Source organism: Falco peregrinus, chromosome 6 (assembly GCF_023634155.1).
Source record: "Falco peregrinus isolate bFalPer1 chromosome 6, bFalPer1.pri, whole genome shotgun sequence".
NCBI classification, from domain to species: Eukaryota; Metazoa; Chordata; class Aves; order Falconiformes; family Falconidae; genus Falco; species Falco peregrinus.
The window spans coordinates 68,415,792-68,439,354 of record NC_073726.1 but is presented as its reverse complement, the minus strand read 5'-3'; the positions used below and the strand labels follow the sequence as shown (position 1 = coordinate 68,439,354).

Sequence of the window (23,563 nt, the reverse complement as noted above, 5' to 3'; positions counted from 1 at the left end):
AGGGGCAGGCTTATGTAGGCTCTAAAAGGTGGTTGCATGAGATGTTCAGGAGAAGAGAGTCCACCTGCAAGAAATGAGAACGAGTCCTGCAGCTCTTCCTCCTTCTGCAGCCTGCCTTTTCTGAGCCTGGCCTGCAGGAGATGGCCTCTGCATATGAGAAGCTGCCACAGGACAAGAGCACAGTTTTAGGGCTAGCTGATGAGCAGCCACTGTGCCAAGGTACACAAGCCGAGCTGTGACTGCCACCCAGGCTGTTGCCTGCACAGCCCCTGTTTGCCGCAAGGGAAAGCAAGTGCATAGTCACTGCCTTATCTTTTTGGTTTGGGTTTCTTTTAGGTAGCTGAAAATTACTTCTACGTGCCAGATCTGGGCCAGGTCCCCGAGATTGATGTGCCATCCTACCTGCCAGACCTACCTGGCATTGCTGCAGATCTCATGTACAGTGCTGATCTGGGCCCCGGCATCGCACCGTCTGCCCCTAGCAGTGCTATTCCAGAGCTGCCCACTTTCAACACTGAGTTGGCGGAGCCTTTGCAACCAGGTATTTCCAATTCCTGATCCCAGGACACTGTGAAAAGAGGAAGGCAGGGCTTGCTAGAAGATGGAGACAAGGCAGAAAGTCCCTTGGCAGAGATTTTGTGATGGATGTTGGAGATACCTCTGGCTTGTGCTTGGGCCCAAGTCAAAGCTGCAACCTGCTCAAGAACTGGCCAGACTTCCTGGGCCCCTTACATCCCTCACCTTCTGCATGGCTAGGGGTGAGAGAGCGTGCTGTGCGGGAACTGGCCTCATGGCAGCCTGGTGGGATGCCCTTGTGCAAGTGGGATGCAGCTGAGGAGGGCAGAGTAGGGGAGTCTCAAACTGCCTTGGCCCTGCCTGCTGTTAAGAGATGCTGCACAGGGTGGGAGTGCTCTGCTGCACGGTGTGTGCTGAGGACTCTGATCTGTTGCCACTGCGGCATGCGGAGCTCTGAGCTGAAGCTGTCGGTGTGCTGTCCTCTGGGACTCTTCAGATGCAACTTCTTTCATCTTTCAGACCTTCAAGATGCTGAGCTACTGCCCCCTCCTCCACCACCACCTCCACCACCGCCTCCTGTTATGCCAACCACTGTGCCGCCACCACCGCCCCTGCCCCAGCCCACAGCCCTCTCTGAGCCAGCCCAGACAGCAAGCGAGGACAGCAGCAGTGCAGTGCCTGCAGGTAAGGGCTGGGCATCTCCACAGCTTCACCAGCAGAATCTGACTCCTTGGCTTCAGCCCATGTCCTTGGTTGGTTCCCTGTGGTTTCCCAGCCTCTCGGCAGAGCAGGGAGGCTGCGGTGGGAGGGCAAGCTGCCTCTGCCTGCCTGGGAGCTGCAAGCCTTCAGCTCCCCCTTGGCAGGGCTTTTGCTGGCTGGGCTGAGTGTAAGCCCATCACCGAGAGGTGCCTGGGCCTGGCTCACCGCCCTGAGCAGGCGCTGGCGGGGTATGGGAGCAGCCCTTTCCACAGGGATTTGGCTGGGCCTGTAGCTGGTGCACTGACCTATGGCTGCTGCTGCCTGTCCTTCCTGTCCCTGCAGCTTCAGTCCAGGGAGCCCCGAAGGAGGTTGTGAACCCCTCTACTGGGCGTGCCAGTCTCCTGGAGTCTATCCGCCAGGCTGGTGGCATTGGCAAGGCCAACCTCCGCAGTGTCAAGGAGAGGAAGCTGGAGAAGAAGAAGCAGAAGGAACAAGAACAAGGTGCTGAGGCTCTTCAGCGAACTGATCTTCCTTTCTCTCTGCCCCAGGCTGGGGAGGTGTGGGTCTGGGGGCAGACGGGCAAGCCAGGAGCACAGTGGACATACAGAGCAGAAAGGTGTTGTCCCTCCTCACAGGCTGGTGTGGGTCTCGGGTGTTTCCCATTCAGCCAAAGCTCCGTGAATTTGCTAAACCCCAGCGGCCAGAAGAGCATTCATGTTCTTGATGGAGACCCGCTTTGTCTCAGGGCACAGGTAGAAGTTTCACGTGTGCTGCATGGGGGCAGACACACAAAGAAAAACCCTTGGGCCAAAAGGGACAGGGCCGAGCCAGTTTGGTAGCTGCGGGGTGTGTGTGTGTAGGGATTGATGAGCTGGTTCAGCAGCATGAGACTGCAAATGCCTTGTCCCTCTTGCCCCTCAAGGAATTCTGCTCTTGGATCTCCCCAGAAGATGCCGTTACCCTGTGGTGCCTGGTGTTTTCCTGACCTGAAACTGGACTATAGTGGGAAAGATTAGGGGTATGATACAAGATTAGAAGTTTGGGGTTGTCTTTAAACTGAAGGTAGTATTGCAGGAGAATGCTTTCACTGTATTGCTGAGTTCAGACTGATGCTTCTTCTTGTCTGACTTGTTTTGCTCTGTTTCAGTGAGAGCTACAGGACAAGGTGGAGATTTGATGTCAGACCTCTTCAACAAACTGGTGCTGAGGCGTAAAGGTACTGTCCTGCAGGGTGGGCTGCTCCTTCCACCTAGGCAAGAGGGAGAGCACTTTCTGGCATCACCGTTGTATCAGCCATAGCCCTAGAAACAGGAACAGAGACACTTCCCTGAGTGTCTTTACAGAGGGTGAGCAGAGGAATCTCTGCCTCAAGTCCAGCTGGAGGCACAGGAGGAGGCTGTGTCTGAGGCAGAGGATGGACTCTGAAAGCTACCTGTGAGGAAGGGACAGCAGTGTCTTAATTCAGTGCTGGGGCAGCTTGGCCCCTCATCTGTGGGGGACCCGAGTTGCCCTGAGGCCTTAGCAGGTACCCGGGGCACTTAGGGCCAGTGTCCCCCCTCGGCACCTGGCAGAGGAGGGCATGGACTTGCTCCGGTGGAGCTTTAGTTAAATGAGCCCATGAGGTAGGGTTGTGGCAGCATTTAAGCACGTTGCCTGTCACCTGGGTGCTGGGAGCTGGAGTACAAGGTGCAGTTTTCCCCCTCCCCTCTGCTAAGCGTCTGTGTTCTCTAGCCCCCAGGTGTCACTCACTGTTGATTTTCCTTCCCTCACAGGTATTTCAGGAAAAGGGCCAGGAGCCTCTGGAAATCCTGATGCTCCTGGAAGTCCAGCTGGTGCCTTTGCTCGTATGTCAGACTCAATACCACCCCTCCCACCCCCACAGCAGCCCGCGGGTGAGGAGGATGAGGATGACTGGGAGTCATAGAGAGGTCAGTTGAGCATCAGTGTAAATCCCAGGGCTCTTGAAATAAGCACCTTTGAGAGACACCAGCCTGCGGCAGTACCCTTGAGAGGGTGGGTACTGGCGTGGCATGGGGATCCTGTAGTTTCTTTTTGAAGAGAAGCAGGAACAACAGGAGCCAACTGCTGCTGAAGTTCTCGTTACCAATGAGGGTTTCTGTTCTGCTCTGTGCTGTTCGCCACCCTAAATGCTACTGCATTCCACCTCAAATACTGCTGTGGCTCATGCTGGTGCAATAAATCCTGCCTCAGCTGGCAGGCAGTGGGGCAGCCTGTGCTTCAGAGGATCAGAACTAGCATTGCTCCTGATTTAAAGGGCCCTCAGTTTTTCCTATGTGACTGGTGATGACTGCAAAAGCATCTCTTGCAGGCAAACAGCCCTTGCCCGATTTGTCTCCGTGCTTGCTGAAGCTCCTGTTTGCTTGGTTGTTGCTAGAAGAGAGAACGTGTGTGTGTGTGTGTGTGTCCCCGTCCCTTCACAGAGGTCTAATTCCTGGTGCCTCTGCACTCAATGGTTTCTTTCTCTACCTGGCTTATGGTAATTCTTTGCCTGTTGCTGTCAGAAAAATTTCAATAAAGTTGAAGGAAGCAGGTCCTTGCAGCCTTCGCTTTCGTAAAAGCAGGAAGCACGCTCAATTACGAGTGCATTAAGGGAAAGCCCAGCTGTCCATTCTCATCTCAGGCAGGGGCTAGCCTTACATCCCAGCACCACCAGCTGCTGCAGGGCTGCAGGGCATCAGCTGTTACAAGCAGGCGCTGCCCACTGCTGAAGGCAGAGCTTGTGCCAGACAGTGGGGTCTGCACCCACTGAAGGGGCAGGAGACTCACAACAGAAGTTTCTCAGAAGCAGCTGCTTCTTTCCCTGTGGGGCTAATTAACAATAGGGAGCAGGCACCAGCTTTGTATCTAATTATAAGTGCTTTCTTCATTGTGAAGAGCCTTGAGAGTTAGCATCCAGCTGCTGAAACTGGCAAGGAGGCAAACGAAGCTCCTGGAAAGAGGCTTGCTCAGGATGCCAGAAAGTGCTGAGGACAGCTGTGGGATTACAGAGCTGTCCTGGTTATTGCTGCCCTCCAGCACTGACCCACAACCCAGGAAAGAAGCCCAGGAAGGTTACACTTTAGAAACCCAAACTTTTACTTACTATTTTCCACAGAAAGTTACTTCGAATTAAAAAACCTAGGCAGTAAAAAGAGCAGAGCAATCCTGTGTTAAACACTGTTCAAAGGAGAAGCGCTGTGCTGTATTATGGCCATATCTTTATTACCCTTGAAAGAACAAACCTCTCCCTTCAATCTGTCGACTGCTTGAGGCAAGTCAGAAAGGAGGGGACAAGAAATATTACCTAGAGTTGCCCCATGTCTTGCCAGTCTGACTGTCTAATTCCAACATGACACAAACCCTATGGAAAGCTCTACATTTCCGTTGGGATGGGAAAAGGCAGATGTGTTCAGTCAAAATAATGATACTCTCCATACTTAAGTGTTTGAGTTGAAAATATTTAATCAATTTAAATAAAACCTTAACAGCTGTAAACAAATAGGAACCTGCCACTACTATCTTTACCTGCCTCAGGCCTACAACCAGTTTCCCTCCTAGTTATGTTGCTGAAGGCTTGTCTCACCTTCACAGAGCTCAGATATTGAACAGCAAACAACTACAGCGGGGGCAGGAAGCAGAGATTCACAAACTCCTTGGTATGGAAAAGCAGGAACTTGTGTTGCTTCAGGTGTTCTTCAGAGGCATAGCTCACAGAGTTGACCTACAGCCTGTTCTCTGGTCCACGTCACAAAGCATCCAACTTCCCTCGATGGAACTAGGAACACACAAAACCAGTTTGCTCCTGGCCTTACTCTAAAGTGAAGGTTTGAGAAAAGTACAGATGGGTACAGTGGGAAACAGTTTTGGTAGAAGTATCTAAGATAGAAGTTCTGACCTTTCTTATCTCTGCAAACGCTGATCCAAAGGCAGGTTTCACCTGGGTTCTCTCCCTGATCCACTGTGGCAGTTTGTTAAAGGTGGCAGGGCGTGTGTACCTGTGGTCCAGGAGCAGGATGCTGGCAAAGTCCTTCTGATGGCGAATGGCTCTGCCTGTACAGTGTACAACCACATTAAAATGGCCCAGTCAAAAGTTTGTTCTCAGACAAAGAAACTCATGTTCCTGTCATCTGTACTTAGATAGATTTGTAACATGTCCCTTTTCCCACCCTCCTACTCCAGTGCAGTCACATTTTGTATCCCCCAACCTGTCCAAGGAAGGATGAATTACCTATCGACTGGTTTACTGCCTTCATGCACAGGTTTTCAATCAGCACTCTGCTAGGTGCCTGGCCGGCAGCTCTGGGCTGGAAAGGAGAAATAGGTAAGACTAAACATGAGCCAGGTGTAAAGCAAAATAGAGTCTTAATGACAAAGTGAGGCACATGCTTTTACCCCTGCAGAGCGAGCAGGCAGCCAAGCAATCCCCAAGCTGAGAGTGAGCAGCAACAGAAGAAAGGCTGCAGTCAGAAAACTATGTTGAGCATTCACAAAAAGCCAGCCCAAGGCCCCCTTAAAGGCAGAAAACTTGTCCCCAGCTGCCCAGGAACAGCATCTCCAGTGGGCAGGGAGAAAGAACAAGTGAGTCAAGAGGACTTCTGCTACCTCCTGGGGTGAAGGGACCTTGCTCCCTTTGGAACTCAAGGAGTTCCCAGCAAGCCCCACTGGTGTTTCCCTCCACTGAGCTTCTTCCCCGTGTTTAGAGCCCCCTGCACATGACAGTGTGGAGAAGGCTGCGCTGTCAGTACCACACAGACTGGGAAACGAGGGCAAGCTCAAAGGAAAAAAAAAGGAAAAAAATCTTCGAAGGCAGCCCTGGGACTTGTGTGCTGGGAGGGAAGTTAATACTGAAAAGCAGAAGTGAAACAGGCAGAGGTGTACGTGTCTCTGTTACCATTGTTCTGTCAAGCCAAGTCATTTTTTCCTGGAGCTCTGGAGATTTAATGTTGGGGTAAGGCATTCCCACCATAATCACACACCTGCAAGGGGCAAGGGAGGACTGCGTTATTCTTAATGTCTCATCCTAGAGCACCCTGCCAATAGGCTGATGAATTAGAGGTCACTGCATCCCTGAAAGACAGCCAGCCCTGGAAACCAAAGGCGGCAATTAAAGCACAGCAGTCTGACAAGCATATTCTGAATGGAAAGCTGCAGAGGGATTCAGGTTGCCAGAACAAGGGATTATCTAGCACAGCAAGCCTGACTGCATCACTCACATGACAAGTAGTCTGGTCAAGCTCGGTTTTACACCCCCCAGCAGACTCGGTCCCATTGGTTTATGCATCAGCCGAGGCCACGTCCTCCCTAGGATTTTCTATCTATGCAAGTACTGATGCATCCATCCTGCTTGGAGTCACCACATCGCAGGCCCGGTGCTCACCTTCCAAGGAACAGCCACCTTACCTTCCCAGGTCATCGGAGAAGTTGATCCCTTCGCTCATTTTGCCTCCAACTACAGAAAGCAGCAGGGCCCCCGTCATCTGTCCTCCTGCCTGGCTGCAGCGCTGCAGGAGGGGGACCAGCAACTTAAACCAGAGTAGGGAAGATTTCTGTGCTTCAGGAACACTCCCACACCTGGGCTGGAGTCCTCTTCCCTTGCTAAAAGCTGCAGTGCCCTCTTTAGCAGCACTCTGTGTGCAGCTGGGACGCCACGCTCCCACCAGCCTGCCAGCTCAGCTTACCTTTATGCACTTGGCATACTCCACCAGCACCTGCTCCACCTGGCTGGCTTTCTTCGGCTCCTGAAAGATCTGTCACAGGCACAGCATGTCAGTTGCAGCAACAGGGAAGCAGTTTAAGGAAAGCAAATCATTTTACTCCCATGCCATTAAATGGCACATGGAACTAAGATCAGAGAAGGACTAATTGCCTGAAAAAACAACTTAACCAGCACCTTTCCCCTCCACCCTGGAAACACACTGCATGCTCACTACAGCACTTTTCAACCAGGCTCTGAACGGACCAGCAGCTGCTCTGCCCCTCCAGCATTCCCTTTCAGCTTTGCCAGGCTTGCCTTAACTATGCAAGAAGTTAAAAGTCATCTGAGAGCTGAAAGGCAGGAAGGCAATGTGCACCTCTTCCACTCACGAATAAAGATCCAGTGGGATGAGGAGACCCTGCAGCTGCAAGATCCTGGAGGACAGTGACAAGACCAATCAGTTCAAATCACCAATTCACTCCATGTCATAGCTCCCCTTGCCCACTGAATAAACTAGCTTTCTATGGAAAGCATACATAAAGTAGTATTTCTTTATGTTATTCTAGCATGCCTAATTAGTTACTGAAAGCCCCTGCAGTTAATTAAGCAGCATTTTGATAGGTGCTGCACTTTGGCCTAAATCACAAGTTGTTTTCCTTGTAAACAAGAGGTGCAACATCTGTCTTTTCTGTGATGGTGAAGAACCAAAAGGACGTGTTTTGTCTTGGTTAACAAGAAGTACTATTAAATTTTACCAGCCAGAATCAGTCTTTCATTAGAAAAATAATTGGCAATTACAAATATAAGCCAGAATTATTTAACTTATTGTAACAGTAGCTAGTTAATCCTCTTATTTAAATTAATTTTCCCTGCATAATTTACATATAATCTCAGTGTGATCTCACCCGTCACCTCAGGAAAGACTTTAACCTTCCTCTGCTATGATATGATCTTGTGTGTGGGCAGCTGAAAGTCACACTTGCGGCACTTCGACCAAATTGCCTTGCTAACGCATATCCAATTTGCTGCAGACTGCAAAGGCTGAACAAGAACAAACCAGAGTTGGAAGGCAGAGCAAGCTGTGTGGCATGAAGCCTTGGAGGCACCAGGCAGGCTGTTGGGACCCTGACAGAACACACCTGAAAGGCGCTATGAGTGTTAGCTGTACAAACACATGGAGAAGCTGAAGCATGATGCTTCTACCTCAAAAACCTACAGGCATACCCAGGTGCCAGAATGCCTGCACCGAGGCTGTAAAATACCTGGCACTGTGCTCTCCTAAGCCACATGGGAAGCTTTTTAGCTTTTGGTAAACAGAATTCACAACCAGGGTGTAGGTAATTCTTTTTTCTTCCCCTGGCACGTGATCCAAGATCCCTGCCCCACACCCCGAGACAGACTGCCTGACCTTCAATACCCAACTTTCAAATACTTGTGTGAGAGTCATTGCAAAGATTTTATATTTGCAGTGATCTCCTGATTTAATGTTTCTTATCGCTTCTTCAATGGGAGTCACCGCTGCTACTCTTTCAGTTCTTATCTCTGTACTTCTACCAGAAAAAACCCACCATTTGTCCTATGAACTGCAGTCTAGTCCCACTCTGCCCAGCCCTCTGTTGTGCTGGTCTGTGTTCAAGGCACACAAGCTGAGCCTGGGAAAAACAAATTCCCTGTAAGAGCTCAACCTGAACAGCCTCTCAGCCACACGGGAAAAAGCTCGCTGGTTATGGAAAGCGAGGATTGTCTCCCACCATGGCCACTACACAAGACTGCACGCTTAAAAGAATCTATAGCTGCATTTAATCTAATTTAGATCCCAGCTCAGTGATCAGCCGCCTGGGAAGTATCATTTATTCATTACTGGAGGGACTGGCTAGATAAACATCCGCTCTGCTCTGCTGTGCAGAGTATGAGAACAACTCGGCAAGAGAGGTCTGTAATGCATAGATAATTGTTTGATTTTTGAAGCCTCCATTTAAAGTACCAACTGCCCCTGGCTGCACAATTACCTTCTTCTTAGCTGCCAGGCGGGTGAGCAGCCCCATCTTCTCCCAGTGTGCATACACCTGCTTCTCATATTCATAGGAGGGGAAGAAGCACACCACACCTCCTGGGACCACGTTGCACAGGTTGCAAAGGATACGACCTGTCTCATCCATCTGTAAGAGAGACAAGAGCATGTTGCAGCTGACAGGAGCTCCCACTAATGCCGCTCCAATTCTGCGCTCAATCTCAGGATCACATCTCCCCTGTGACATACCTTAGGGGAGGGAAAATGTGGGAAATATGCCAGGTCTAAGAGAGCTCTCTAGGGGAGCTGGGCATCATGAAATAGCTCTTCACAGCTTGGCCTCTCTGCCTAATCCAGGATTTCTGTTCCTGCTGTGGAACAGTGGTCATTCAGGAAAGGAGGGTTTGTGTCTGCTGTCCCAGTGGATGGGACCTGTCACACTAGAACAGATGTGGAGAGCTAGCTAGCACATCTGGTGGAGATTCAGCAGGGGCAGAGCAGATCTAGTGTCTGACCTTGGGTGCTTACTGACCCACCAAAGGAAGAGGGAGAAAGTGTAGAAACATCTGCTGCTGCCCCTGTGGTCTGGGCTGCACTCTGCAAGGCTGCCACACTCCGCTGTCACTGAGCCCTTCAGACTGCAAAGCACAGTCACAAATCTCCTTCTGATACCCAGCACACAAATGCAGGACCTCAGTACAGCCAAACAGGAGTTGCTAGCATTCCTCATCTCCAACAGCTATCTCTGAGCAGGCAGCTCAAAACCCCTTTTACTGCTACTCTTTCCCAGTTACTTGGCAACACACCTGCCCCAAATCCTATAGATTTCCCTTGCCATGGCTTTTGATCCGCTCACCTTTCAAACAGAGAGCACACTATCCTACAAAACATAAGCATGTGAAGCAAAAAAAGAGATACCAAGGAAGGGAACAAAGGAAAGACTGACCATCTGGGGCAGGTCTCTCGTCTGGTAGGTGAACTCCAGCTGCTGGTTGGAAGGACCATTGCAGAGGATTATGGGTAAAATGTTTTCTGGAGGAATCACATGTCCTGGAGACAAGAACAAGTAGTAAGAGTCAACATTGCTGCTGTTAGCACAAACCCCGCTAGCTAAAAAGCTTTATCTGCATGCAGTGACAGAGGCGCCTGTTTCCCTGCCTAAGCCAAAGTGCCTAAGTCACTCTGCTGCGCTGGCTTCCATTCCCTGCGCCCCTGGGAGGAAGTCACGGCACACTGCCTGCTGATACTGGCCAAGACCACTGAGGAAGCTGAGAGTGGAAGGGAACTAGCACCCCTTTGTTGCCCCGATTTCTAGGAAAGATGCCATGTTGCTTATGGAGTGCTGACAAAACAGCACCAAAGAAACTGCTGCTCTCGGGTCTTGCAGAGACAGATGACCTCTCCCTGCCACCCCCACACACTCACCACAAGAGAACTCCACGACACGTGCAGGGTCCATACCAGCACAGGATAGCAACTGCTCTCGGAAATCAGCCACCTATGAACCACAAGCCAAAGAGGCGTAAAGTACCAGTGTCCCAAAAGATGCTACATCAGCAACACTGGTACTGCTTCTCGAGCACCGATGTCGGGGGAGAGCTAATCAGCTCCATAAGGTGGGTTGCTGGCCGCAGCATGATGAGATGGCACACAACCATCCCACAGGAGGGATGACTTTCGCATCATGGAGGGAACCCAAGAGCATGGGAATGCGGAGCACACAAGCCAGGGCTGAAAGGCGTGCTGGAGACCACGGCAGGCAGGAGAAAGGGCCTGCGTGATCCCGCGGTCGGGGAGCGCGTCTGCCTCGGCGGCCCCGAGCAGGGCAGCCCCCCGCAGCGCCCCGGCCGGGCGAGGGGCGGCAGCGCCCCCTGCTGGCGGCCCGGCCCCGCGCGCTGCCCAGCCTGCGGCCGCGCTCTGCCCCGGGGCCCCCCCGGCCGAGGACAACAGGCTGCGTGGGGGTGGGGGCGGGGGCGGCCTCCCCTGTCCGTGCCCGCGGTCCTGAGCCTCGCCGAGGCCCTGCTGCACCGGGCAGGTGCCCTGCCTGGAACCACCCCGCCTCTCCGGGCCCACACGCTCCAGTTGCAGAGTTACCCGGGCCCAGGACCCCCGAGCACCGCACGGAGCACGGCTGGGGCTGCAACCCATCGGCTCTCCCAGCTGCAGCCTGAAGGGCTCAAAGTTGGAACGGTGGCCTTGCTAAAAGGAGGTTCGGCGCTTTGCAACCCCCTTCCCTCATCACCACAAGGGCAAAGAGGAAATCCCAGGACACTCATGTCCAGAACGGGATAAAAGTCACTAACGGGGGTATCTGACACCCCACGGCACCTGTACCACGCAGACACACTGCCCCTTAGACACTAAAGCAGTGGGGAAAGGGTGATCAGCTCCCTGCCACCGTACCAGTACTGAAGTCTTGATTTTTTTCTGAAAGATCCTCTGTGGGATGGTCCCTGTGGGATCCCTGTCCCTTTAGAAGGTCATATGGTTTTACAAGGTCCTCTGACTGCTGCCCATGCTAGTCCCAACCTACCATGAGCTCAGCCTCAGCCTGTATCGTCCCGAGGACAAGGCTGACAAGGTTAATCCTGCCCTTGCACCTACAACTTTTTGCACCAACAGGCAGTGTGCCCATGTCACGCAGGGAAAACATACCAGGGAGATAAAAGGGGAGGTAGGAGAGAGGTTTTTTTCCACACACACACCACTGGAAGTGAGAAGAGCACATTCCAGAGGGCCAAGCTGCTATCCTTCCACATCTGCTTGCAGATAGCACCACAGACCTCCTGAGGCCTCAGCATAGCATCTTTTTTCCCTTACCGGCTGCATGGTGCCCCCAGCGATGATTACAGCACGGCATTCTTCCACCACCTTGGCAAAGTGGACAGCTGGATTCAGCAAGAGGAATTTGAGGCTGCTCTGACCAACTGTGCCTGGGAAACGAAGAGAAACAGCATCAGGAGCTAGCTGTGACACACACTCGGAGACGAGAGATTCTCCCCCTGCCCTGGGCACAGCAGCAGGTCACCACCTCTCAAAGCAAGGACTTGTTATTCAGCACTGCCAGAGACAGAAGCAGGTAACACAAACCTGGAAGTTACGTTCTGCTTCCTAATCTTCCTGGTGCTGTAGAAGAGGTGCAGTAATTTGCAGGACAAAAATTGACATCCAAAGTGGGAGCAGAGCTCTGCAAACCCTGGCCCCACCATCCTTGGTTAAGAATTTGTTTGGGTTCATGAGCGTCCTCAGACAGACCAAGCCTGCCAGCCTGCATCACGGATGGCGGATACGTTGCTGCAGGCTCCCCCCAAGCTCAGGATCTCCTCCCTCCCTGCCAGTGAAGCATCCTGCTTGCAACTCATGCAACCTCTCCCCAGCTCGCCCTTTCCAGTACCTTGCCTGTTGAGAATGACTCTACCATCTTGGTTTGCATTCGTAAGGGCTGACAGAAATCCTTCAATCTGCATCAGCGGAGAGGCAGTTCGGAGCTGGTCACTCTCAGCCTCCATGGGAGGGCTCTGGGGAGTACCTGCTGGCCCGAAGAGAAAAAGGACAGGCAGGCAACTTAGGCCACACTTCTAAACAGAGGGACTAAGCACGAAATACAGATGAGTCCTTTCCACAGGAACATGCTTGGTCTACGTAGGCAGGCAGAGAACAAAGACCAAATAAAGGTGAGAAATCAAATTCTGTCTCATTGCTGGGGGCGGGCAGGGTGGAATCTGTTTTTGTAGCTGTTCAGCATCACTGAACAGAGCTACCCATGGTAGCTCAGGTCACAGAGCCAGCAGGTCACAGCAGTGCAAAGCTCGAGTGCATGCAGTGTAGACACGGAATGGCATCATCATTTTGCCTGGAAGGGACCTCAGGAGATCTTCTAATCACATGTATCTTTGCCTGGGTCCTCCAGTTAGATATGTTAAAAAACACCTGTGCAGGACAGCTTCTGCAGTCTCTCATTCTTCAGATCTGCCTCCCCCCTTTCTCCATGCAGATAGATGCAGATTGTACCTCCTCACTTTGACTGCAGATGCACAAGTAGAGGATGTCTGAACTCACCCTCTTTATTAGGTCCCTGCTGGAGGGTCAGAAGAAAGTTCTGCAAACCAGCCAACTTCTGGTTCTCCTTGTTGGTCTTCACAGCTGTGGCAGTGCCTCCATAGCGCTCCACGAACCCAAAAAGCTGCCAAGCAAAAGCCAGAAAGACTAATATTACCAACAGCAGGAACCAGACAAGAACGGGTTTGCTGGCCTGCCAGAGATAAAGTTCCCTGGTAGGTGTTCACAAACCAGCCCAATCACAATCTATCAGCACAGCCCCAAGCTCCTGTTACTTTCCTCTACCCACTGAACCAAAACCAAAACAAGTGTCTGATGCTTGTTCCTCCAGTGTGGTGCAGCCTACCGGGCTGGCAGTTTCGAGGCCAAGCTGCACAGTGTTAGCACCCACTGGAAAACCGTGGTACACCATGTTGTATATTTCTTTACTGTATAAGCAAAAGGTAATCTGCCCACATAGTGCTTTTTGCAGGAACCATTTTGTTTGCGGAGCAGGGTGGAGAAGACAGGGTGGAGAAGACCCAGCTGCTGCATCTTCCACTTCAAACTCAATGTGTGATACTGCACTTGAAAACTGTTGACCATTAAGCCTCAGGGGCAGTACCTTCCTACTGATGAGGCTCTTCTCACAGTAACGCTGAACCTGTTGGGAGAAAGACAGAAAAACGAACTGGCATTCAGCACCCCTTCTCCCATCCTGCCGTCCTTGATCCCTGTCCAGCAGGGGTGTGCTCTTGGGGAGGGGTGCACCATTCCTTGTTGAGTGTTGCCTCCCAGACAACAGTTTATGACAAAGGCATTGCTTCCAGAGTGGAAACACATGGTGTTAAGATGCTGTGTTTGGAGGTTCAAGGGATGGGTTGAGGTTATTGGAGTAGTAGTTTCCTCATCCTCAACCCTTACAGTTTAGCTTTGCCCACAAACACCTTATGCGCTCGTACATGTTTAGTTGCTTGCTTCCCTCTACCCCAAAACCACCTATCCAGCTCTAATGCACTGTTATCCAGACAGCAGCAGAAGAGATCGACCTACTGGGGAGGTGGGGAGAATCTGCTAGAAAGCAGATTCGACCATGTGGGCCTTGGCTCTACTTCCACCTCTCACACACGCTTCCTGATAACCTTGAACAAGTCAGCACCACCTAGGAGTGCCCTAGAAGACTACAACATTTGCATTACCTTGAAGAGGTTGATATTGTCAATCTGGCTCTGAAATAGAAAGTCATTGATAGATTTTAGCACCGTCCCTGAAAGAAAGGGGGGGAAATGAGAAAAAAAATTACTAGCTGCTGGGCCTGCAGCCCCTTACTGCCCACAACCATGTCCCTGACTGATGGCTACATACCCCAGGTGTTCACTCCAGTCTTACCTGTTTGTGAAACTGCCTGACAGCTAGGATTTTGGTTCACATTACCTGTAAAACATGAAACCGATTCAAAGAAACTTACGAGTCCATCTTAAAACAAAGCAAGAAACTAACAACTGAGCTGAAACAGACACCAACACCAGGACAAAACCCAAGAAATAACTGTACATCTGCAAAATGCAGCTATTACAGACAAAACATCAGTTCCTGCTCAGTTTTCATTTCCTCTGTATGACAGTCCTGCACTGTAGGACAACTGTGCTGCTGCATCCTAAGAAACACCACCTACATTCCTTCTGAAGCAGGAGGCAGGAGGTAGGGTGGGTGCATACAAATGCTCACACACTACGTAGTCATCATGCTGCAAAGATAGAAGGGACAGCGACTGCAATGCATCCCTCACCCCTCCTCAATGCAGCAGCGGGGAGCTGGGAGGCGCATAGGCTGACAGGAGACTGGGAACTGGGGAAAGCCTCCAGCCAGCTCCATGCCCAGACCCCAACAGCCAGAACAGGATTAATTGCTGTCACTCCCCGCATTTTAAGCCCTAGCATTTAACACCCACCTCACACCTCATTTTGCAGCCTCAATCAAGAAGCACACAAGCTGCATTTTCTAAGGAAAGCACTTAACTGAGTGTGGAGAAGAGAACAGGGGCAGGAACAGAGCAGGAAGAAAAGTATATGTTTCCGAGAAAGGCAGAGAGTACCACCAGGCCCTTGCCCCAAATTACTGCATTTTCCCTAAGCAAGGAGGAAGTTCTTTATGAACATACAACAGGCTCTCCTCAAGACACACTGAGGTCTAGCAAACAGGTCATTAGAGGAAAGGAGCCCTGCAAATCCCACCGGATTTAAAAATCACAGCAAAGTAGTATTTTCTCACAAAGGAAAAGCACCACTTAAGAAAGACTCATTCTGCAGAGGCATGCCTGATGGATAGAGGCCTTGCTACCAGATGACCCAGGAGATTTATTCTGTGCAGCTCTTATGCCATCTGATCACTGTAATACATCTGCTGTATTCCTCACTTACCATCCTACCTCATCCCCACTGAGATCAAATCTGAAAACCACACAGAAGAAGGAAACTGTCTCTATCAATTTATGATGTCATCTGCTGCTCCTCAGCTAATCAAAGAGAGGGGTTCAGGCATACACCAGTCAACGTCCCCATGTTACAAAACAGCCTGAGAAATAAAATTGATGGCATCTGAACATATACATGAGCAACACTTCCCCACAGTCTCTGCAGAGGGGGAATGGGGACAGAGCCTGAGGAAGCACCAATAGCTCAGAGACTAACAGCACCCCTAGAGATAGGTTTGCTTACCTCCCAGCACAGCCACAAACCGCTCCAGCAGATACAGGATCTGCTTAATGTACATCAAGTTCTTTGCCTTCAAACGTTTCCTGTGAAAAACAAGACAGGTATTAGGCCCCAAAATGCCTTTAGGGACTAACTCAAGCAGCTGAGCTGCAGAAGCAAGCATCTGAACTCCCTTTAATTTTGGGGAGACAGGAACCAAGAATGATTTCCCCTAGGCTCACTCTCCCTATTTGTGACAAGGCATAGACCTCTGGATACCCTGCCTAAGGTCACCCCAGATAACTCACTCATGCACCTCATACTGTTCCTACCATTGCTGTTCTCCTCACACATTAATTACAGTTTGTTTATTACAATGGCAGTGACGTCTCAAGTCCCTGTTGCAATAATGCTCCACAAATTCAGATTTATTAGCACCGAGCACAATAATCAACCACTGCAGGGATGACGATGCAGAGCCAAAACCCACGATGCAGAGCCAAAACCCACATATAGCTTCCTCCTCCTCAGAGCTTATTGCCTCAGCCATAAAGCACATGAAGGACTAAGGTCCGGGAGAGACATGAAAGGCTGAATCTTTTGAAACTCTGCATCACAAAACAGGAGCGATTAGAGGGAGATAGATACTGGGAAAGGAACTGACAGTATAAGGGAAAGCCAGAATCCTCAGGGTATCCCCCCTTCTCACTGCTTAATACCAGCCCCAGGAGTCTGGCTTAGATGGATTCTAGACAGAGATAATGAAGCAAGTGGCTTTTCAACTGCAGAAGTATTAATGCAAATAACTTTCCACTGGGGAAAAGCAAGAAAGACCCTGCAGACATGAGACAAGCCATGGCATCCACACTGCCTGCCGCTGTTGTGCCATTTGCCTCTGAGATCCTCACCTGTATCGCTCCATGTACTGCAACAGCTGGGAATGGGCACAGCACAGCTACATGAACAAAAAAAAAAGGAGCCGTTATGATGCAGGAGTCAAGAAGGGTGTTCTGCTGGATGCAGAGCTCACTTAGGATTAACAGGCCAGGCTATGACTCACCTGAGAGCCACTGACCTCCGCACTATGGATACAGGTGATGGTGTCTATGAGGTTGTGGGCCTCATCAATGATTACAACCTGGTCCTTCAGCTTGATCCCAGCAGCGCTCCTGGTAGGCTCATGCAAGAGCATCTGGTAGGGCAGCACCACCAGCTACAGAAAAAGCACACGCCGCCCTGATTCTAGCTTACAAACTAGATCCTTACAAACTTAGGGCACTCCCCAACCACTCACTAAGGGTCCAAATCAGATGGCCTTGCAGAGTTCAGTCAAGTAAGTTACACTTATGGCAAAGGTAGGAAGAGAGACAGCCCATGCTTGAGAGGGGCACTGGCATTTAAACTGAAGGTAAGTTATGCCACAATTGCCTGTTGGCTCAGGTTACCTTCTGACTCTCCTTTGAAGCACTGAAAGCATGTCTTGTGATAAGAGAACCAAGCAAGAAAGAGTGGTGGCAAGAAGTAAGATTACACCCACATGCCAGTATCGCCTCAGTTATTGAGCCTTTCAAGTATTTCAGAACGCTGAGAAATACTCACAGCCTCCCTGTTAACTTCACGTGGGTATTCTCATTTTCCTTTGCTTTCTCAGTAAAACTACAGCTGACAGAAATACAGCCCGTTTACAAATTCTGGCAACATTGATTAACAGTACTGGAGGGAGCAGGCAACTGGTTTATTCTTAGAGCCTCTGGCATTAATTCTGCTAAAACTGTGTGCACCTTACCTGAGCAGCAGGAATGGCGTATCGACTCCCAAAATAGGGGCAGGCTTTGGTCTCCCTTCCCAAAGCCACCAACTGCTCAATATCCTTTACTTCCACTAGAATTTCATCACGGAGAAACTGCATTTGCTCGTAGGAATAAAATGGGCATACAGTGCGACTCACACGTCTCTTCTTCCCTTCATTCTCTTCATGACTCTTCTTTTCTAACAGCAGAAATCAAAGCGAGCTATGAGCAACACACACCCTAGCCTGAAACAACCACTTTGCAGAAACGCCTGGATTTCAAAGCAGGCTTTGTCACATGTATTTTTGACCTACCATCTATTTCAAAATTATTCAGCAGTAACATCTGCATCTCCACAGTGGCGCTGCTCTTACCAGTTAGATTTAGCCACATGACATTTTCCAACGTTTCTAGTGGTGAGTTACAAAGACAAGTATCCTTCCGTTGCAGAAGGCCTGACCAACTTAAGACACTCAGAAAATACATACAGGTACCAGCATCCTAGACTGGACGTCAAGAAAAGTGCTGAGGACCTCCAGCTCTGCTCCTCCAACCTGCCATTTTCAGGCTCCTACCACTGTCTTGCTAGAACTGACTGGCAGTGCCCACTGTCTCCAGACTCTCATACCAGCTTTATCAGCGATTGCTTCCCCAGGCCAGAAGTGTTCCTACCATGTTTATTCTTTTGCATCTCCATGCAGCGGTCATTGATGAGCTGGAGAGCCCCCAAGCGTTGCACCTCCTCGTTCACACACAGGTTCTTTAGCAGGCAAAGAGCAAAGCGGTAAGTGGTCAATTAAGAACTGAGTGCCCCTTTGCTGTACAAGAAAGTATTTCTTCAAATCAATCTCAGAAATGGAATAGTCTATCAGTCAGACATTGGGCATACTAACTGCTACAAATATGCCTGAAACCCATAAAAACTTAGCAAGCAGAATAAAAATGGGAAAAGGTGCACTAAGATGGCTCACTGCTACACAATAGCTTCTAAAAAATGCTACCAGAAGTAATACTAAGAGTACCTTCCCAGTAACCCAGATGTCTGTAATATTCCACATCAGAAAAGGTAACAAAAACCCCCAAAGTTTTCTTGCATTTACACCAAAGGTTAAATGGCCAAAACACAGTTCACAGAAAAATGAAAAATGTACATCACAGATCTGTGTCACAACCCGTGACTGCTTTAGTTTTTCAATGGGAGATTCAGTCAGTCCCTGAGATGCCTTCTGTGGTGTCAAACCCACACACCTCGGCTAAGTCTCTCCCATCAACTTTAACATGCAGTCTGGGTCACTTGTGAACAATACCACATACCTGCCTGGAACCCAAGGAGACCAGACGTGTCTCTTTCCCAAAAGGACTTTTTTGCACCTCATGCACAAACTGAGACAGCTGGGAGTGAGTGCGGCTGCAGTAGTAAATCTACAGTAAGGAAGAACAAAAGGAAGACTAGAAGAACGTGGAAATCAATCCCCTACCTACAACCAATCCTGCAGGGAATCAGCCAAGCACTTCAACAAGGTTAATCTTGCTCAAGCCTTCAAAAACACAAGGGAAGGCACATGTTTGAGTGCCATCTTACAACTGCTGAGGCCAACAGCCTTATCTTTGTTTTCTCCTATGCATTTGCCTTTGTTTACATTTAATTTTCCAAGGTGCCTATTAAAAAAACAAAAAGGCACTCACCATTGGAGAGTAATAAAAAACTGTTTCTTGCAGCATGCTTTCACAGCAAACCACAGCAAAAATTCAGCAGTGCTAGCAGAGCAAGCTGTTTAGGCAGCCAGTGCAGTCCAGAAGGAGATGAGCACAGCAGAACTGGTTGCTATTACCAACACATTTGGCAGGTACTGGATGCTAGTCCCTAAATCCTCCTTTACTGCACAACTCTGGGAAGGGTGCAAGGAAGCCATAATTCTGCTCGCTCCTATGCCGTTTTATGAGGTGGCACTACTTACTTTCCTCATCTCACCTTAGTCACATGCTCTTCTTCCAAATCATCGTCGTCAGCTTCCAGCCTAAGAGAAGAGAAAGCTCAGTTTCTCAGTTTCCTTTCAGCAGATCACTGACAGTTAGAATCAAACAATGCTCTACTACAAGAGAAAGGCCTCAAGAGAGATGGTTATGTCATCTCAAGAGCCTCAGATCTTAACTGACAAAGGTACAAGAAAAATCGACCTTTTAAGAATAGTGTAAGTGTGCACAATCAAGTCAAGCTTGCTCTTTAAAAGAAAAATATCTGTAGGGCTGTGTCTTTAGCAACTTCAAGATTTTTTTTATTTTTTAAATCTGGGGCTTCTAAGCCCTGGGCATAAGCTAATCAGTGCTATACTATTCTTTGGTGAGCTTATTTATTTATTTTTGTAAAACTTTCCCTTTAGAGACAATTTACCACCCTCAAGCTGTTGCATACAGAAAAGCTTCAGGAAGATATTCAGCTGCCATAGAGTTCCTCAAAGGCAACAGCAGTTTAATGTTTGATAAACTACATGTAAACTAAGTAGTTAAATGTTTTGCAATTTTTAAGGCAGAAGGATCTGTCTAGATACTAATTAGTAAATTTGTATTTTAAATGTATTTGACTTTTCATGCTGAAGTATGGCTTCTGGCTTTCTGCATAAAGCAAATGTATGAAAGAGAGAAGTGTGCATGGGGTTTTCGTGCTGAGACTTGGTCTTTAGAAATATGAACATCTCTCCCTTTAGAGTATCAAAAGATGCCAGTGCCAATCCACAGGACTGACAGCTTTCTATGATGCCCCGAGTTCCCTTTCGCTTTTCTAATGTAAGGAACTTGATCTCAAGTCATTCACTCAGCAACCAGAAGTGTTCTTTGGGAAACTGGACATAGATAAAGGCAGGGCATTGCCACACATTTTAAGAAAGATGCACTTTCTCAGAAAACACTTCAGGACACTCTGCTCAGTCTAACAAAAATTTAGAAAACAAACAAAACAAAAATAAAATTGCCCCAAAACACCAAACAGCCAATTAAACAAGCAAACCCCCAGAACAACCACTACCTTACACAGCTTGAATGGGGGAGAAACTCCAGATCTGCACAATCACAAGTGAAATCTCTTTAATCAAGGCAAGCCAAGAATGATACAGAAAATGTTCCCTTGGCATGGAACCCTCTCAGTCCCTGACCTTACCCATATACCACTTTCTTTTCTTCGTCACTCTCATATTCAGCAAGAATCAGCTCCTCCTCATTGTGATCCAGCTGCTCTAGAACATCCACTCCATCTCCCTCTGAAAAAACCTCCTTGCTGAGCTGAAGAAGGCGCTTTGTCTCATCCTCCTCAGACCTCTAAAAGGAACATGTGATCACATTATTTCTCACACAGAAAGAGAGGTAGCACGCCCATCACTTTATGCCATCAACACGTCAGAAGACAGCACAGTTCCTCACAGGTAGCCAAGGGAATGGCTTGCTGGGTTAAACCCCCAGCAGGACAAGAAATGCACCCAGGGTGTCTGAAGCTGTTCAGCCCTACAGAATGCAGCTGTTACCAACAACCAAAGACTTGCCCTCGCAGACATATATGAAGGGGAAACTTCTATGCAACTAAGAACTAACAGATCTTGAAATGACAGTATCCATGTAATCCAGTATTATTTGCTTGAAGTGGCCCATAAAAGACATCTGCCTGAGAAAAAAGTGTGTAAACAAACATGTAAGGACATAATCAAACACCATCCACACTTAACCCAAAGCCAAGATAAACTCAGCATCTGTTTTAGAATGCAGAGCACCAAACTTTTGCTGTTTTTTCTCCAGTTATGCAGTTCTTGTTCTAACACAGGTCTACCCCTCTACAAAAACTCCATTAAACTGTTAAGAATAGTTTTCTGATTAACTTTGTGTTCTGATAAAGAAAACTTCATTTTTTAATCTGAAAATAGTATCTTCCAGTCAATGAGCTTTTTTTCACCACGACATTATGAAGAAATGCAGTTAATGAGCAACAGGGGAAAAGAATTAGTTGCTTTTCCAAGTCTTTATAGTATTTCTCACACTTGCTTTCTAGCTTTTTATCATGCTTTCATTTCACATGATCTTCATTCTTCTTTAAGAGACAAAAGTTCTTTGTTCCATTTGTTTTTATATGCCATTCACTGTTGCTACTTCTGCCATATCCTTTTGACAAAAGTTGACCAAAACACAGCACAGCACTTGAGATGGAGCACACTAAAAACTAATAGCCTGGCAGCCTAATAAATCTGCCCGTTTGGGGACCTGAAGTATGTATTTCTGGGAAGTTTGCTTCATACCATCTTAGAGCATTTAGAGGCAAGAGTACTGAGCCCAGCTCACCCACCTAAATATCAGGAAAAGATATCTGTGAAATTTTTATATGTGGAATTTTTATATGTAGAAAAGTGACATTTCTGAATAATACAATCACGTTTGCTATAAGAGTAAACAAAATACACTCGTTCCCTGGTGGTGAGCAAAGCACAACCAAAGCCTGACCTGGCTTTTTTGTGGGGGTCTTCTGTTCTCATGACCTTGAATTTAATCATAGTTCTACAGGTTTTAGTACAGTAGTACAGTGTGTTCACATATGCTCATAAAACGGAGAGCCTTCAAAATAATAACTCCAAGTATTAAAGCTGTTAAAAGCAGAAGGCCAGAAGACCATCAGAACACACCACCTCTCCATCCACACACACACATTGTCACAGAAAATTCTCTATGCACAGATTGTTTTCCATATTTAACCAAAAACTTTGGATGGCCAATTTCAGCAACCTAATACACAGAGCTACCCAAACAGATGGGTTAGAAATTCAGTGTAAAGTTCCCAATAAAATCAAGTGAAAAACACCTGAGGTAACCAAAAGAGAAAGCTCTAATCTCTGCAAGATAACTCACCTTCCTCTTTGCTGCGTATTTTAACTGCACATTATGGCGAATTCTCTCAAGACGTTCTTCTCGCTTTTTCCTCCTGATCTGCTCTTCCTAAAATAAAGGGAGAGTGAAGGAAGGATGAAGCGTATTTAGTCCAAAATCCTGGGTATAATTGCTTTCCTATGCCCTAGGTATAGTAAAAAATTAACTCTGAAACAAAACTGTCAGTACACTGTCCCTTTCTCCTGGGGTGCATGCCTATTACATGTTATTATGTTCAGAGCGATACAGTTTCCTATCTTAGGCAACCTGCAAGGCAATGCCTCGTCCCTCATAACTGAGACAAAGTCCTATGAAAGACAAAGACCACCACCAATGTTTGCCTTGTGTCCATCCATCGCCACCCAGGACATCAGCCTTTCTGATCCTCACACCTCGCTATTTTACCCATCTCTGCACATGAGCATTTCTCAACCTTTAGCCTGTCCACCAAGTCCTGCTCTTCTTTCTTCTGCACAAACGCTGTGACCCACTCTGGCTCCCCCGCCGCGCCGCTGCTCTCGGGGTGCCCTGACCCGGCTGATGCTGGCTGCGTCTTCCCCTCCTGCCCGCTGGCCTCAGGCGCCAGAATTCTCGCCTCCTCCTGCTGCTTCTTCTCCTCAAAGTCTCGGAGCCAGGTCAGAGCCCCACAGATAAGGCTCAGGGATTTTCCCTGACAGAAAAAAAGAACGAGTGAGGCCCCGCCGGTGGCCGGTGGCCGGTGACGACTCCACAGGGACAACCCGCGCAGTGGCAGAGCCCGCTTCTGAGCGGGCCCGGGCCCAGACCTGCCCCTCCCCGGGTACCCCCGGCCCTCCCCACCCCGAGGGGCCTCCTGCCGGCCCCTTCCCGCCGCCCCGGCCTCCCGGGCCCCGGCGGCCGCCGCCCCGCCTCACCGTGCCCGTGGGGCTCTCGAAGATCCCGACCCGGCCGGCCTCCAGCGCGCCGTACAGCGCCTCCATGAACTGCTCCTGGATGCGGTACGGCGTGTAGGGGAACGGGAACCGGCCTCCCCGGGGGCCCGCCGCCCCGCCGCCCGCCGCCTGCGGGAACGCGGGCCCCGCGCCCGCCGCCGCCCAGCTCGCCATCCCGCCCGCCGCCGCCCCGCTTCGAACCGGGCGCCCGGAGCCGGAGCCGCCCCCGCCCTTCCCGTGACGCTCCGGTGACGGGCAGCGCGGGGCGGAAGGGAAGGGGCGGAAGGGAAGGCCCGCAGCGCGGACGGGCG

At 49.4% G+C, this 23,563-nt stretch overlaps 2 protein-coding genes across 13 annotated transcripts in view; one reads left to right on the top strand and one right to left on the bottom strand.

Moving 5' to 3' along the window:
* The window catches only part of WASHC1 (WASH complex subunit 1), a 46,683-nt gene extending 42,914 nt beyond the window's left edge, over positions 1-3,769 (top strand). For all 9 annotated transcript variants that reach the window (XM_055809386.1, XM_055809382.1, XM_055809381.1 and 6 more), the window contains 5 exons: positions 337-541; positions 1,036-1,200; positions 1,558-1,716; positions 2,363-2,431; positions 2,988-3,769. In XM_055809386.1, coding sequence (XP_055665361.1) covers positions 337-541; positions 1,036-1,200; positions 1,558-1,716; positions 2,363-2,431; positions 2,988-3,139 — 750 coding nt within the window. In that variant the 3' untranslated portion in view covers positions 3,140-3,769. The remainder of the gene's footprint in view (positions 1-336; positions 542-1,035; positions 1,201-1,557; positions 1,717-2,362; positions 2,432-2,987) is intronic.
* An 883-nt stretch (positions 3,770-4,652) lies between these two features.
* DDX11 (DEAD/H-box helicase 11) lies at positions 4,653-23,545 on the bottom strand. Of its 4 annotated transcripts, none has more exons than XM_055809379.1 (26): positions 23,235-23,545; positions 22,775-23,011; positions 22,324-22,410; positions 20,597-20,754; positions 19,415-19,460; positions 18,757-18,864; positions 18,115-18,202; positions 17,439-17,641; positions 16,713-16,865; positions 16,561-16,607; positions 15,677-15,756; positions 14,349-14,393; positions 14,159-14,226; positions 13,585-13,623; positions 12,981-13,104; positions 12,316-12,453; positions 11,742-11,854; positions 10,347-10,419; positions 9,868-9,971; positions 8,920-9,069; positions 6,894-6,962; positions 6,616-6,716; positions 6,107-6,191; positions 5,444-5,519; positions 5,111-5,265; positions 4,653-4,990 (listed from the first exon to the last, which is right to left on the bottom strand). In XM_055809379.1, the coding sequence occupies exons 1-26, from the start codon at positions 23,424-23,426 to the stop codon at positions 4,961-4,963; spliced, it is 2,769 nt and encodes a 922-aa protein (XP_055665354.1). In that variant the 5' UTR covers positions 23,427-23,545; the 3' UTR covers positions 4,653-4,960. The 4 variants fall into 4 exon arrangements, with proteins under 4 accessions (XP_055665354.1, XP_055665355.1, XP_055665352.1 ...); XM_055809380.1 differs by having other exon boundaries at positions 12,316-12,450; positions 23,235-23,528; XM_055809377.1 differs by having other exon boundaries at positions 4,653-5,265.
* Between the last annotated feature and the right edge of the window lie 18 nt (positions 23,546-23,563).